Genomic DNA, 17,718 nt, shown 5'->3' with positions numbered 1-17,718 from the left:
TTCCTGCTTTATCCCTGTCCCCGTTTCTTCATCTCACTCTTATTCTCTCCTTGTTTGTTCCCTGTCTCCTTTTCAGTTACTAATTACACTGCTCAAACCACTTCTCATTTCTCTTCATCTATCCATCTCCATCTCATCTCTGGACTGAAACTGTCATAGTGCTTACCAATAAATTATCTTTGATCTCCTTACTTTCTCTGAGGGCTCCCTTTTCACCTTTCTTTTCCCTCATCTTCAAAATAGGTTGGTCTTCTTCCTTGAGAAAAGAACTACCAGTTTCAAAAGCTAGGATTAGATATTATTTTATTTTGTTTTATTATTATTTTTTTGCGCTTTAAAATACAATATAAATGTATGTTGGTAGTACTGCAACCTGGAAAATATATATAAGCAATGTGGAAACAAAATTTCTACACATCATCTTGGTGGTAATGTAAGACACCAATGGTATCCGAAAGCAAACTGCAAAGAGCTTATAGGACCTAAGACTACATTCTTCACTCTGTTGAAAATGACAGAAGACGGTAGTGCTGCGCAGCAGAATAATTCATTCAGTTCTTGGGATCATAGTCAACATAGTTAATTCAAACTGTTATTATCAGTACTATGTAAAAATGAGATAATCAGTAAATAACAAAAATATAGAAAGGCATAATTATCTAGTGGTAGCAGATTAACAGATCAGAGTTTTTATTTGCTTTTATCCAGAGTGATTTGTGTAAGTCATAATACCCCTTTTATTTTGTGAACGGTTACAGATAACAAAATGAGGTTTATGGAAAATGATGGTATGCTAAGAAACATGTATTTTGGTATGAGGTAAAGTGTCTTTACTCTCATACTTATTGAGATATTGCAGAAAGTATTTTTTTTTTAATAAAATGATGTACTTTTTTCAACTGCATCTGAAACTGCTTGAAAAGATGAGTACAGTGATATAATGCTAGCTAATATTGAGGTTGAATGTCTTCACAAAAGGAACCAAGAAATGCACTAAAATTGGAAAGCAATGTGGCCAGAATCAGCTGCTGTGATGTACACAATGCCAAGCAGAGCTCTCATGGGAGCCTCCATCATTATATACAGTGAGACAGGCCTAGGATAAAACTGCTTTTCCTGTAAGACATGGATACACGACATAGATACATGGCCAGCTACGATTTTTGTATATGGATAAACCCTTCCCATTCCTGCTTAGTTGTCAACTCCAAAACAGAAGTGTTGGTCATTCATACTACATAATGATAAACAGCCCTAGTCAAGGGGAAAAGAGAATTACTGCACTAACTTTCTTAAAGTTGGAAAAAAAAGAAAATGATCTGTCTTTGCCTGGAGATGCCTGAATGCTTTTTAAAGGAAACAATCTGCTGTCAGACAAATATGACTATAAATATTATTCGAAATTGTAATTATATCAAGTACACTCTAAATAACCCAAACAGCTTATTCAGAATGACTGATGACATATCATTCACAAAACAATGTATTTTTACACTTCACTTAAGTATGCATTCAAATTGTTTATCATCGACTGCAAGCACATTTGCAACTGCCATTTGAGAGATAGATGAACAGATGAAACTACATTGGATATTATGCTGTTAGATGCTGTGGCAATTAGACAATGCTTATTTTCTGGTGTGGTTGGGGTTTCATGATATACTGCATCTTTCAGTTCTTCCCACAGAAAGAAATCAAGGAGTCCAATCAGGAGATCTGGCCATTTGTTTTATTGCAGCATTCCATCCTGTCCAACAGCCAGTAAACTTTTCATTCAGTATTTGCATTGCAACATGGAGGAGTGAGCTGCCCACCTATCTTGTTGCAGCCACATACACTCTCGCTTATCCAGTGGTACCTCTTTTAGAATAGCAGAATGTTCATAAGAAAGTTTGCAAGCATATCTCCATTTAACATCCCTGGAATGAACTAAGGTCCAGTGTGTAATTTCCTATTATGCTGCCCCATAGGTTTACACTTCATGATTGTTGTTATTGTATCTGACAAAACCAGCATGATTTTTGAGCTTCCCAGTAGTGCATGTTATGTAAATTTACATTACTATCTTTTGTAAACATTACTTCATTGGTAAAGAGCACATTTTGGAAAAATGTAGTGTTATCTCTCAAGTGATGCAGAGCAAACTGACAAAATTCTACATGACTTTCAAAATCACAACCTCCGAGTGCCTGATGTTGTGACAGATCATAAAAATGGAATTTACGTCAAAGCAACATGCAAATGACACTCCTCTGGCTGATCCCACATTCCTTTGCAGTATGTCTCATGTCACCATTTGCCATGTAAACGTAGCACATCTAAATTTACCTCAGTTGTGTACATGTCTGCATGCAAGGTATGTCGAAGCAGAAATGATCTGCCCATAGGTAACATAGTTCTTGATAGTTCTGAAATGCAGACAAGTAAACAATAGAAAGGTTTGATACAATATAGCTTGTCACGATCGTGTTTACAACACAACAGATGATTCTGGCTGACTTTTCTTTGAATTTTAGAATATTTCTTCACTTCTTTTGTGATGTGTTTCAATCTCAATGTTGACAAGCATTTTATAATTTTACTCACCTTTCAAGAACTTTCGGATACCATTAAAACTGTTGTGTTGGCTACTGTGAGGGTCAGCACATACCCAAACTAGGAAAGAGAGAAGTTGTGATGGCTGGTGGCAGGAATCCAAAATGATCTGTACATTAAACTTTGTAATTAATAGGACACTTTATCTCTAAAAAGAAAAGAAACATAACTTAACTTCTTGTTATGAGGTGGCTTTCTGTGCTTCCTACATGCAAATACTTTACATACTATTACTACTTGCAGAACAACGGGCTAACTATCATCTTCCTATTAATCAGTACTGGTGCTCTCAAAGTCTGTGAGCCAGCTCTAGGGCCAACCAGCAATGGGCGGCTGGTTAAGTCAACATTGACAGGGAGTGCTACACGCTGTCTTCCTGGAGGTGTGGCACTGCCCACTTTTTCATTAGCACATGGGTCAGCACTTTCTTAATGCCATTTCATGGTACTGCACTGTTCGATGTGCAGTCGATGCTTTAGGACTGCACAAAAACAAGTGTCTCATTCTACTTAAAAAAGTCAAACTTGTGTCAATATCTCAACTGATACAAGAGTTAAGACTCTTTATCACATACCAAAGTACATGCCCATTAGTTTACTATTATTTGCCAAAAACCTCATTTCAGTGCCTAGAACCATTCAAAAAATAAAAGGGGGGTGTTAAATCTTATGTGACACATACCCTACGTTTCTGTGAATTTGCATCTGTTTGTTAAGTAGATGTTATTTTCATCTCGGTTTGATTACAATTTTATTGTGTACTATGCTTTTCTTTGTAAATGCTTTGGTAACTACGAAATATGTGATTTTTTTTTACAGAAAAAACATACAGTTGGTTTCAAATGTCCTACTGGAGCAGCTTGTCGCCATGTCTGGAGATGTGCCATAGAACAGATGCTTTTTTTTACGTAAGTACTAAATTATGATTCTTACACAGTAAAATTTTATCCTTTTTAAAGGCAAAACTTTAGAGACTGAGCAGCACATCCAGACATCTAATAGGAAAAGTACTTGGCATTTAAATATGAACAAAATTGGTGGTCACTTATGAATTGGATGCAGTAAGTTTATGCATAGTAACATCATATCTATTTATCTGCTATTTGACACACAGAGCTAGATAAAAGCCTTCTGCAGGTATCTCCATATGTCATACCTTTCCTCCATGTATTTTATAATGTCATCTACTCACCTCCCATTGGATGGTTACCCAGAACAATTTTTATGTCCTCGAGTTAACAGAACAATTTTTATGTCCTCGAGTTTTAAACAAAGGTGTCTTGATCCATCTACTATCCACTCACCTCCGCTTGATTTTCATTAAAGCCTTCCATTCAAGCCTGCTTCCTGATTCTCTTGTGTCTCTCTGTCTTTGCTAGTAATTCTCAATTTACATTTCTCTCTCCCTCACTGAGCAGCCTTTAGTTTTTGAGTGATTTTCATATCTGAAGTCCATGTCTCACTGATTATAAACTTGCCATTTCAGATATCCAAAATTTAAGTTGCAAACATTTTTTAGTTTACCATAAGGACTACAGGTCATTTTTACTCTTGTTTTCGAGTCCATCTAGTTGTGTTCCTCTGCCCTAAATATACACTGCCTGACAAAAAAAATGAAGCACATAGAAGACATGGTCAGATGTCAGTGTAACTTCATATTTGCACACACCAACAGCAGGTATATAAATGATTAGAGTGGCAATTCTCTGTGACAGGTAGAAAGGCACCAGAGTGCATTAGTGTTTTTACCAAACCTGATAAGATATACAAGGGGCCTGAACAGCATAAGGTGTTGAACGATGACTATGAAGGACATGGAGATGCCGCATATTTGTGCAATATAATATTATCAGAACTTGACAGAGTCTGGAAGGGGCTTTATTGTTTATATCTATTTGCCCAGTTGGTTGAATCATGCAGTATTCAGATTTGTGGGGCATTCAGATGTGACAGTGAACTAATGTTGGATGGCATCAGAACATGAGGGCAGGCATACTCGTTGTCAGCATTCTGGTTGACCCTGTCAGACCACCTTCACCAAATTGTGCAATAAACACAGTGTAACTACTTCACATTTGTACCTGCCATCCAAAAACAAGTAACATACTCCCAGGAGCAGTCAGAGCAGGGAATTACTGTTCCCTGCATAGATTACTATTAACACCACAATCCAAGAGGATGTGTTTAGAGTGGTGCCATAACTAGGAAGCATGGACTGTTGATGAATGGAGTCACGTTGTGTTCAGTGATGAATCACGGTTCTGTACTACCACGGATGACCATCATCAGCATGTATGGCAGCAGTCTGGGGAGAGGTCCCATTTTCCAGTGTTTTGGAGAAGGCAGTGGAGTTACTCCCAGTGTCATGATGTAGGAGGCCATTGGGTTTGACTTGAGGTCACAGCTGGTAGTGATTGAGGGAACTCTGCTGGCATAGCAGTATGTCCAGACTTCTTGTAGCCTCACGTGTTATCTCTCATGCGACAGCATTGTGGCGACATTTTTCACAATGCTCCTCAACAAATGGCATATGTCTCTGTGGACTGTCTATGTGGTTTTGGAGCACTCTAATGGCTAGTGGCATCCCTTGATATGTCCCAAAGAGAACATATGTGGAACCAGCGCAGACAGCAGCTCTGTCCCAGTGCCATTATCCAGGACATCAAGGAACGGTTACATCAGTTGTAGGCCATCTAGCCTCGATAGAGGATACTATGGCTTTATGACATTCTTCCCAACCAAATCAGTGCATGCATGCAGGCCAGAATAGGTGCGGTGTCATACTGATAAGTAGCTCATACTGCCAAGTTATTTATAAATTTGACTTGATTTTGCAATCATTAAAATAGCTTCATATCCTCTTTCAGACCCCGAAGTTGCATTTTCTTTCTTCCTTCCCTTTGAGGTGCTTCACTTTTTTCATCAAACAGTGTAAAAACTCATTAACAGATTTGTTGAGTTTATTATTGCAGTGGATGGACAAAAAAAATAGGAAACACCACAACATTACCATACCTAATATGGTGTTGGAAAACCAATGGCTTTCAAAACAGCTTCCAGTCATCTCATAATGGATAAATACAAGTCATGTATGGTTATCAAGGGAATCTTATACCATTCATCCTGCAATATAGTGGCAAGTTTGGGAAATGGTGATGGAGGTGGATAGCGATCACACATCCTACTCTACAAAGTAGATCACAGTGACTAATTAATATTGAGATCTGGTGACTGTGGTGGTCAGAGGAGATGTGACAACTCATCCTTGTGCTCACAAAATCAGTTCTGGATGCTGCAAGCTGTGTGAACAGGAGCCCTGTTATCTTGGCACACAGCACCACAACTGGGGAAACAAACATTGTACCATTGGATGGACCCAATCAGCCAAAAATGGTAACATAATCATTGACAGTAATGTGATCTTGCAGAGTAACCATGGGACCCATAGTATCTACATCTACAAGTATATGACTACTCTGCAATTTACACTTAAGTGCCTGGCAAAGGGTTCTTCAAACCACCTTCACACTATTGCTCCATCTTTTCACTTTCCAACAGTGCATGGGAAAAATGAATACTCAAATCTTCCTTTACGAGCTCTGATTCCTCATATTTTATTATGATGATCATTTGTCCCTATGGAGGATAGCGACAATAAAACAATTTCACATGCAGAGGAGAAAGTTTGTGACTGAAATTTTGTGAAGAGATCTCACCACAATGAAAAATGTTTTAATGATTGCCATCCCAACTCATTTATCACATCTGTGACACTCTCTCCCCTATCAGTGACAATACAAAATGAGCTGCCCTTCTCTGAGCTTTTTCAGTGTCTTCCATCAATGTTATCTGATAAAAAATCATAGAGCACAACAATACCCTAGCAGAGATGAAAAAGCATAGTGTAGGCAGTCTCTTTAGTAGATCCATTGCATCTTCTAAGTGTTCTGACAGTAAAATGTAGTCTTTGGTTTCCCTTCCCCATAACTTTATCTATGTGATCATTCCAACTTAAGTTAGTTGTAATTGTAATTCCTAGGTATTTAGTGGAAATGACAGCCTTTAATTTTGTGTGATTTATCATGTAATCAAAATGAAATGGATCCTTTTTTTACTTATTTGGATGAACTTACACATTTCCTTACTGAAAGACAACTGCCATTTTTTGCACCATTCAGAATCATGGGAAAGTCATTTTACAATTGTTTTTAATCTTCCGATGAAAATATGGATACCCAAATCATCGCTGAATTGCTGAAATGTTTCACGCTTCAGATGTAAACTCAGCCAGAAGTTGAAAACACTGTGAAACAAGACTCATCCAGCCAAACGACTTTTATTCCATTCCTCCATTGTCCAGGTTTTATGGTTGTGGCTCCTTTCTTTCCCACTGCATCACTTATGTGTGTTTTTGGTATTCCCCGCTTTTATCAGTGTTGTGTCTGAGCAAATTATGATTTTTCCACTTTCCCTGTACACAGTGTAAATCATCGATACAGTGCCTCTTGAAACACGAAACACTTTGGCTCCCTTGGTTATGGAAGCACCCACCACATGAGCGCCAATTTGCCCACATTTAAATTCACTTAGCTCTGACGTAATGCACTCACAAATGGAACATCAGCGACCTTGGTGGGTTAATGTATGGTGCGGCTTTATGGGAGGAAGGATAATTGGCCCCCATTTTATCGATGGCAATCTAAATGGTGCAATGTATGCTGATTTCCTACATAATGTTCTACCGATGTTACTACAAGATGTTTCACTGCATGACAGAATGGTGATGTGCTTCCAGCATGATGGATGTCCGGCACATAAATCGAGTGCAGTTGAAGCGGTACCAAATAGCATATTTCATGACAGGTGGATTGGTCGTCGAAGCACCATATCGTGGCCCAGCATGGTCACCGGATCTGATGTCCCCGGATTTCTTTCTGTGGGAAAGTTGAAGGATATTTGCTATCATGATCCACCAACAACGCCTGACAACATGCGGCAGCGCATTGTCAATGCGTGTGTGAACATTACGGAAGGCGAACTACTCACTGTTGAGAGGAATGTCGTTACACATATTGCCAAATACATTGTGGTTGACAGACATCATTTTGAGCATTTATTGCATTAATGTGGTATTTACAGGTAATCATGCTGCAACAGCATGGGTTCTCAGAAAAGATAAGTTCACAAAGGTACATGTATCACATTGCAACAACCGAAATAAAATGTTCAAAAGTACCTACGTTCTGTATTTTAATTTAAAAAACCTACCTGTTACCAACTGTTCGTCTAAAATTGTAAGCCATTATGTTTGTGACTATTACAGCGCCATCTATCACAAAGCGAAAAAAAGTGTTCTAACTAAAACATTCACATTTCTTTAAGTACTACATGAATATGTAATAGAATGGGGGTTCCTATTAAAAAAAAACGCAGTTGATATCCATTTGACCTATGGCAGTGCCATCTAGCAGGCCAACCATAGCGCCATCAGGTTTCCCCCTTCAAGCTAGACAAGTTTTGTTCTTTGTAGTTTTTTCGTTTGACACTTATTTCGTGAGATATTTGGCCCGGTAATGATCAATGGACCACCCTGTATATTAGAAACCTAGGGCTTGTCCTGATCCCTGATTTCACAACAAAAGTACACTTTGTACACCTTCCTAATATATTGTGTTATTGCCCTCCTTTGTGATTTGAATGTAGCCTGCTTGCAAATGTAGTAAAAATTGACAGCACTGTTTATGCATTTGTGAGGTGTTTTGAATCACAGGAATTACAGTAACCACACACATTCTTCCAGCACATGAACAGAATACAGTTTGTAAAGGACTGAAACTATGCTTAAATAAAACATGCCTTCCTCCTCCTACCTCTTGCCCTTTCCCTTGTTGCTACAAGCCCGGCTAAAAATAGCTATGGCTGCCTGAAACTTCATAATTCTGTTACTATCAGTGGGATTTCGAAGCCTGTATGAGAAGGGATTGGCCATGATAACAAAATATAATCAAGTGCATCCCCCTTTAACTTAGAAACAAGAGCTAATTCAAGTTGCTCATTTTCATTTTCATAGTCAGTATGGTAGATATAGTTAACATTTATTTCATCCCAGTTACGTTTTCATTGTTGGCTCATGTAATTTGACTCATAATTTCAAACAATGGAAAACCCAGGATGGAATGTAACAATATTTTGAAAAGGAAAGTTGTTACTCAGCATACAGCGGAGATGCTGAGTCACAGATAAGCACAACAAAAAAAACCTGTTACAAATAATAGCTTTTGACGAGTAAGGCCTTCATCAAAATTAGATGGCAAATACACACATACCCACTCACGCAGCAAACAAAACTCACAAACACATGACTGCAGTCTCAGGTAACTGAGGCCACTGAATGTGTGTGTTTGCCATCTAATTCTGACGAAGGCCTTACTGGCTGAAAGCTATTATTTGTGACAGTGTTTTTGTTGTGCCCATCTGTGACTCAGCATCTCTGCTATATGGTGAGTAGCAACTTTCCTTTTCACAATACTGTTGACTCATAATTTAACATTTTTGGTTATTTCAGCAAGAATTTGTTTTTAGTTCCATGTTATATTATTGTTAATTATTTTCAGACTTCCCTCGAGTTCTGAAGCACCTTCAGTGGTGACAGGTGGCAGTTTCTTTTCCTGGGGAACAAAGTTTCGATACACTGGTCGAGTTGAGAAAGAAATTCTTGAAGATTCTGGTCCATTGAGAAAGGAAGAGCCATCAATAAACAGGAATTTTCGCTCATCTAGTTTGCGGCGGAAGGCTTCCAGTGTTCCAGCCACTCCTTCAACACCTATTGGCTCGGAACTGGGTGAGATTAGTAAGGAATCCTCCAGTTTTTCTTAAGCTCCTATTTATATCTTTGGTTGCACATACATAAGTTCTGTTTAAAAAAATACTGAGATACTAGAGAAGATGAACATCAGAATATATACGATGCTGAGCATACTGCTTCCATTTTTTCAAATTTAATCAGAGTTAAATTAAAATTGATTAAACCATTAACAGGAATGTCTTTGTTGTTTATTGCTCAGTGATAGGCAAAAATTAAAGTACTTAATTTATAATCTTATGAATACACTTGCAGTAAAGTATCAAGTCAAGTAAAATACTATTGAAAGACATTTGTGTGTATCTCCATATCTACATATTTTATCTGAGAATGAGTGAAAAAATAATACTGCAAACAGATGAGCAAGATTTAGTGAAACTATATCTTACCCACATGCAACAGTATTTGATTTGACAGTATTGGATCACATAAAGGCAACAGGAACAGACCAAATCTAATTCTACATATACTAAGTTTCATATATTAAGTCACACATTACGACATATTAATTAACGAGTTGTGACAGAAGCGGTCAACATATGTTAGCCATCTTCAAAGCAGAGTTGATGTATATATTTTACATCAGTGCCCACTGATGGAAAAACAATTTTTTTGGTGCTATGTTAACAAATCATCATATGTGCTTCTTGGCACAGTCTTGTATAAAACTTACATAGGTAGAATTCCTATTTAAAGGAATGACTAATACTGCCGGAATAGTATTGCTGAGATGAAGCAAAAGAAATATGAGTGAAATATAAACAGTGAAATTAGAGCACAAGAAAACAGTATATAAAGTTACGTTTATCATATTATTAAGGGACATATTAACAACATGATGCAGAGAACAAACATTGTCTGAAAAGTATGTCAGAAGCTGATCTTTCCTGTATGTTTATATTTTATTTGTACTTGAGTTCAAGGAGACTTGTAAGGCTTTAAGGCATACTGGCCGAATGGGTAAAGTTCCTAATTGTATAATCAAAGAAGCCCTCTGAAGGGACGCCACCTTGTTGGAGGCACCTACAGTGCCCAGTGCCGAGCGGGTGCTTGCGTGTTACATCGAAGTCAAGAGCTGTACCAGCAGCAGCGTAACTACTGGTAGGGTCACCCAAGATGGCGTGGTCTTGATAGAGGAGCCAGACAAATTACGTCCCACAACACAGGGCAGGGAGGGCTCTAGAGGTGTAGTGAAGCAAACTTCCCTAAAGCAGTAAACCCAATATAAATAATGGTCCACCAAGTTGTGGGTCAGGCAAGCGGCTAACAACCCCTTCCTGTAAAAAAAAAAACCCTGATCAGAAACCTCAAAGTACAGAAACCAGACTGATAAATGGACAACAACACAGCACTGTTAAAGGGAAAAGCAAAGGCAAATGAAAAAGGAAAAAAAAAAAAAAATGGATTTATTGGAACCTGGAATGTAAGATCATTATACAGGGCTGGGGCCCTGAGGTCACTACTAGAACAGCTTGGTAAAATGAAGGCAGGCATAATTGGACTACAGCAAATGAGATGGAATGGACATGGAGTGTTTGATAAGGGAAGCTGGATAATTTTCTACCGTTATCCAGAGAACAACCACGAATTTGGTGCAGGGTTTGCAGTAAGACAAAACTTTAAACATATAGTGGGTGGATTTACTGGAATAACATCTAGAATCTCACAAATGAGGTTGAAGACCCAATTCACAAACCATTCATTGACAAATGTATATGCACCAACAGAAGTAGTGGACGACCAGGATACAGATGCCTTCTAAGAGAAGGAGGGAGCCTATGATGGATGCCCTGGGCATGATGTTAAAATAATTATTGAAGACCTCAATGCAGAGACTGGGAAAGAAGATCATTACTGTCCAGCAACAAGAAACCATAGCATCCATGAATACACAAATGATAATCGACACAGAGATGTTCAGTTTGCACTATCACATAACAAGGCTGTATGTAGCATTCTGTTCCCACACAAAAGGATGCATAATGCAACTTGGTGTAGCCCTGATCAGCATACCTTCAACCAAAATTATCATGTAATAATTGACGGCAGGTATTTCTCAAACTTACTAGATGTACGTTCATACAGAGGAGTTAATGTGGATTCAGACCACTACCTTGCAATTGCTAAATAAGAGCTCGAATAGCTAATGCAAGGAAAATGAAAGGAACATCTCGAAGAAAGTATTTGATATCGAAGTTAAAAAAATGAAGAGATTGCTTAAACACACTCTGAAAAGGTTACTGAGAATCTTGCGCTATACACTCCTAGTGTAAGTGATACTCTGGATCAGGCATGGAGTGCTTGCAATGCTGCAGTCATTAAAGCAGCAGAAGTAGTGCTAGGGAAAGATGGAAAACAACCAAGGAATCTGGTTTGATGACGACTGTAAGAGAATAAGTCACAAGGAAAACTTGGTTTATAGGAAAATGCTTCAGAAACTGTTTACACATTTAGCAGTAATAATTTATCGAGATAAAAGGAAATAAGAAAAGAAACTGCTTTGGAAGAAGAAAAGGGAATGGGAAAGAACACATGTTGAAGAATTGGAGACAGTTGGAAAAACAAATGAAACAGAGGGACCCTTTTGAATGTTGCAAAATCCTATAATTTAAAGGCTGAAGTACAAGCTGCTACCCGAGTAACAGAAACTTGCCGAACAGCTCTAGATCAATTTCTAATCAACAAGAGTTTACACAACACTTCACTAAAAATTTTCAATACAGGTTTCAGTGACCATCTTGCTCAAATATTAAGCATGAAAGTAAGAGGCAGTATTATTAACAACATGCCTTTAAGAACCTCATGTAGTAGTTATAACCAGGATAATGTAAACTACTTCAGCAGCTTATTACAAAAAGAAAAATGATCAGAAGTGTACAAAATGAACAATATAGATGAAAAATTCAACACCTTCATAGATACATTAACCCATTTTTTCTAATTCCATTCCCACTGAAAGCTGTAACCACACAAGGGAAATCTAGAACAAACAAATGGATCACAAGGGGATTAAGGGTTTCATGCCACAAGGAAAGACTGCTTCATAAAATATGTAGCTCAAAAAATTCCTCACCTGAAGTACGTGCATACTGTTAAAAATACTCCAAAATATTAATGAAAGTAATAAAAGCAGCAAAAATAATGCCTAATGATGAATACATTTATAATTCAGCTAATAAATCAAAGGTTATGAGGAGTGTTACAAAAAAAAAAAAAGAATCTGAATAATACAGACAATATTGCAAAAATATGAAATTATTATAAAAAAAGTAACAAACCCCTTAGAAATAGTCAACATATTTAACAATTTTTTCACAGGTGTTGCTGATAATATGTTACAATCCAACTTAGATAAAAGCATCCAGGCATACAAATATAAAATAAGTGCATGTAGAGGATCAATGTACATCAGTTCTGTTTCGCAAGATGAAGTAGCTAGAGCAATGAAAGGACTCAAAAATTCCATCTCTGCAGGCACTGATGGTATATGTGCAACAATATAAAAGAAGAGTGCATCAAACCTGACTGAAATACTCACACACTTATGTGACTCCTCATTTCAGGCAGGCACTTTCCCTGGTGTATTGAAAACATCAGAAGTTATTCCAATATATAAAAAGGTGAGAAAGATAAGGCAAATAACTACAGACCCATCACAATTTCCTCACGTATATCTAAAGTATTAGGAAAAGTTATGTGTGACAAAGTTATGAAATTTATAAATAAAAACAACATCCTGTGTAATGAACAACATGGATTCAGAAATAAGAAGTCAACGACAACAGATATTTATAAGTGCATCAATTCCATCCTAAACCTGGTGGACAAAAAACTGGAATCAGTAGGAGTATTTATTGACTTGTCAAAAGCTTTTGACATGTTTTGTAACCACAACAAAGCGGTATCTGTTGAGAGGCCAGACAAACATGTGGTTCCTGAAGAGGGGCAGCAGCCTTTTCAGTAGTTGCAGGGGCAACAGTCTGACTGATTGACTGATCTGGCTTTGTAACACTAACCAAAATGGCCTTGCTGTTCTGGTACTGCGAATGGCTGAAAGCAAGGGGAAACTACAGCCGTAATTTTTTCCGAGGGCATGCAGCTTTACTGTATGATTAAATGATGATGGCGTCCTCTTGGGTAAAATATTCCAGAGGTAAAATAGTCCCCCATTCGGATCTCCGGGTGGGGACTACTCAAGAGGACATCGTTATCAGGAGAAAGAAAACTGGCGTTCTACAGATCAGAGCGCGGAATGTCAGATCCCTTAATTGGGCAGGTAGGTTAGAAAATTTAAAAACGGAAATGGATAGGTTAAACTTTGATATAGTGGGAATTAGTAAGGTTCGGTGGCAGGAGGATAAAGACATTTGGTCAGGTGAATACAGGGTTATAAATACAAAATCAAATAGGGGTAATGCAGGAGTAGGTTTAATAATGAATAAAAAAAATAGGAGTGTGGGTAAGCTACTACAAACAGCATAGTGAAAGCATTATTGTGGCCAAGATAGACACAAAGCCCACACCTACTACAGTAGTACAAGTTTATATGCCAACTAGCTCTGCAGATGACGAAGAAATTGATGAAATGTATGATGAGATAAAAGAAATTATTCAGGTAGTGAAGGGAGACGAAAATTTAATAGTCATGGGTGACTGGAATTCGATAGTAGGAAAAGGGAGAGAAGGAAACATAGTAGGTGAATATGGATTGGGGCTAAGAAATGAAAGAGGAAGCTGCCTGGTATAATTTTGCACAGAACATAAGGTAATCATAGCTAACACTTGGTTCAAGAATCATGAAAGAAGGTTGTATACATGGAAGAAGCCTGGAGATACTAGAAGGTTTCAGATAGATTATATAATGGTAAGACAGAGATTTAGGAACCAGGTTTTAAATTATAAGACATTTTCAGGGGCAGATGTGGACTCTGACCACAATGTATTGGTTATGTACTGTAGATTAAAACTGAAGAACTTGCAAAAAGGTGGGAATTTAAGGAGATGGGACCTGGATAAACTGAAAGAACCAGAGGTTGTACAGAGTTTCAGGGAGAGCATAAGGGAACCATTGACAGGAATGGGGGAAAGAAATACAGTAGAAGAAGAATGGGTAGCTTTGAGGGATGAAATAGTGAAGGCAGCAGAGGATCAAGTGGGTAAAAAGACAAGGGCTAGTAGAAATCCTTGGGTAACAGAAGAGATAATGAATTTAATTGATGAAAGGAGAAAATACAAAAATGCAGTAAATGAAGCAGGCAAGAAGGAATACAAAAGTCTCAAAAATGAGATCGACAGGAAGTGCAAAATGGCTAAGCAGGGATGGCTAGAGGACAAATGTAACGATGTAGAGGCTTATCTCACTAGGGGTAAGATAGATACTGCCTACAGGAAAATTAAAGAAACCTTTGGAGAAAAGAGAACCACTTGTATGAATATCAAGAGCTCAGATGGAAACCCAGTTCAAAGCAAAGAAGAGAAAGCAGAAAGGTGGAAGGAGTATATAGAGGGTCTATACAAGGGCGATGTAATTGAGGGCAATGTTGTGGAAATGGAAGATGATGTACATGAAGATGAAATGGGAGATATGGTACTGCGTGAAGAGTTTGACAGAGCACTGAAAGACTTGAGTCGAAACAAGTCCCCGGGAGTAGACAATATTCCATTAGAACTACTGACAGCCTTGGGAGAGCCAGTCCTGACAAAACTCTACCATCTGGTGAGCAAGATGTATGAGACAGGCAAAATTCCCTCAGACTTCAAGAAGAATATAATAATTCCAATCTCAAAGAAAGCAGGTGTTGACAGATGTGAAAATTACCAAACTATCAATTTAATAGTCACAGCTGCAAAATACTAACCCGAATTCTTTACAGATGAATGGAAAAACTGGTAGAAGCCCACCTCGGGGAAGATTAGTTTGTATTCCGTAGAAATGTTGGAACACGTGAGGCAAATCTGACCTTACGACTTATCTTAGAAGAAAGATTAAGGAAAGGCAAAACCTATGTTTCCAGCATTTGCAGACTTAGAGAAAGCTTTTGACAATGTTGACTGGAATACTCTCTTTCAAATTCTGAAGGTGGCAGGGGTAAAAGGCAGGGAGCGAAAGGCTATTTACAATTTGTACAGAAAGCAGATGGCAGTTATAAGAGTCGAGGGACATGAAAGGGAAGCAGTGGTTGGGCAGGGAATGAGACAGGGTTGTAGCCTCTCCCCGATGATATTCAATCTGTATATTGAGCAAGCAGTAAAGGAAACAAAAGAAAAGTGCGGAGTAGGTATTAAAATCCATGGAGAAGAAATAAAAACTTTGAGGTTCGCCGATGACATCATAATTTTGTCAGAGACAGCAAAGGACTTGGAAGAGCAGTTGAACGGAATGGACAGTGTCTTGAAAGGAAGGTATAAGATGAACATCAACAAAAGCAAAACGAGGATAATGGAATGTAGTCGAATTAAGTCGGGTGATGCTGAGGGAATTAGATTAGGAAATGAGACACTTAAAGTAGTAAAGGAGTTTTGCTATTTGGGGAGCAAAACAACTGATGATGGTTGAAGTAGAGAAGATATAAAATGTAGACTGACAATGGCAAGGAAAGGGTTTCTGAAGAAGAGAAATTTGTTAACATCGAGTATTGATTTAAGTGTTAGGAAGTCGTTTCTGAAAGTATTTGTATGGAGTGTAGCCATGTATGGAAGGGAAACATGGACGATAAATAGTTTGGACAAGAAGAGAATAGAAGCTTTTGAAATGTGGTGATACAGAAGAATGCTGAAGATCAGATGGGTAGATCATATAACTAATGAGGAGGTATTGAATAGAATTGGGAAGAAGAGGAGTTTGTGGCACAACTTGACTAGAAGACGGGATCGGTTGGTAGGACATTTTCTGAGGCATCAAGGGATCACCAATTTAGTATTGGAGGGCAGCGTGGAGGGTAAAAATCGTAGAGGGAGACCAAGAGATGAATACACTGAGTAGATTCAGAAGCATGTAAGCTGCAAAGGTATTGGGAGATGAAGAAGCTTGCACAGGATAGAGTAGCATAGAGAGCTGCATCAAACCAGTCTCAAGACTGAAGACCACAACAACAACAACATCAAAGCTTGAAAGATACAGTATTCGAGGTCTGTCCAACAGCTGGATGAGTTCCTTCCTGACTAATCATAAGCAGACAGTGTGCATGAAGCACACAAATATTGAACTAAAAATTGTATCTGAATACTTATCTCACTAACAAACCAAATGTGGTGTACCCCAAGGATCAGTAATGGGACCCCTTCTGTACATAAATGATCTAAACTTAAATTTTGATGCAGTTAAAACAATCATATTTGTAGATGACACCAAAATTCTACTAAAAGGAGACATCAATGGACAGTTACAGCAGTCACTAAACATGACCAAGACAGTTTAGCAGTTGGGCCCTGAATGATCACCCTAAAATTCCACAATGTTCCTAACAAGGACATGTTTATCCCATCGGTTTTTGTCAATGACAAACTAGTTGGCAACAGTACTGAAACCAAATTTTTAGGACTTTGGCTGCATAGCAACGTCAAATGGAATTAAGCATATTGAATATCTCAATGCAGAACTGAGCAAAACATGTTACCTTCTTTACTCACTAAAATCACGCTGTAGTGAGAAAACAGTAATGAATGCATATCATGCTTGCTTTCATTCTCATCTTACATATATGGGGTCACTTTCTGGGGAAACTCTAAAACAGCTAATAGCACTTTTAAACTACAGAAAAGGTCAATTAGAATCTTATTTGGGCACAAGCCTCAAGAATCTTGGAAACCTTTGTTTAAGAAATCTGGTATTCCTCCATTACCATGTGTATACATTATGGAAACCCTTTTATTGTTCAAATAAATGTAATAGGTAAGGACTGCAGATTGCAAAAAAACTGTGATATACATGATCACTTTACCAGAAAAAAACAGAAACTTGAATATAACCTGAATCAGCACAGTTCTGTGGCAAAAAGGTACTTTTCACATGGAAGTTAAGCTTTATAATAAACTTCCTGAAAACATAAAAGCATTTACTAAGATCAATATCTTTGGAAAATCTCTAAGTCATATTTACAGCATCACTGCTTTTACTCCATTGAAGAATATTAAATTTATGAAGTGTGTTACATAAATACTTATGTATAAAGTGTATTATTGAAACTTTCAATAAGTATGCCTGGAAATGACTTTCAGCTGCATACTCATAACTTGACTTGTACAATGTCTTATGCATAAGGT

The 17,718-nt window shown here is 37.9% G+C and overlaps 1 protein-coding gene across 1 annotated transcript in view; it reads left to right on the top strand.

Moving 5' to 3' along the window:
• Positions 1-17,718, top strand: part of LOC124616387 (FERM domain-containing protein 5) — a 96,340-nt gene that overhangs the window by 41,095 nt on the left and 37,527 nt on the right. Inside the window, exons 8-9 of the mRNA XM_047144693.1 lie at positions 3,414-3,502; positions 9,209-9,435. Coding sequence (XP_047000649.1) covers positions 3,414-3,502; positions 9,209-9,435 — 316 coding nt within the window. The remainder of the gene's footprint in view (positions 1-3,413; positions 3,503-9,208; positions 9,436-17,718) is intronic.

The sequence above is a fragment of the Schistocerca americana genome, chromosome 5 (genome assembly GCF_021461395.2).
Source record: "Schistocerca americana isolate TAMUIC-IGC-003095 chromosome 5, iqSchAmer2.1, whole genome shotgun sequence".
NCBI lineage: Eukaryota > Metazoa > Arthropoda > Insecta > Orthoptera > Acrididae > Schistocerca > Schistocerca americana.
The sequence above is the reverse complement of the archived record's forward strand: the minus strand, read 5'-3'. Positions and strand labels throughout refer to the sequence as shown.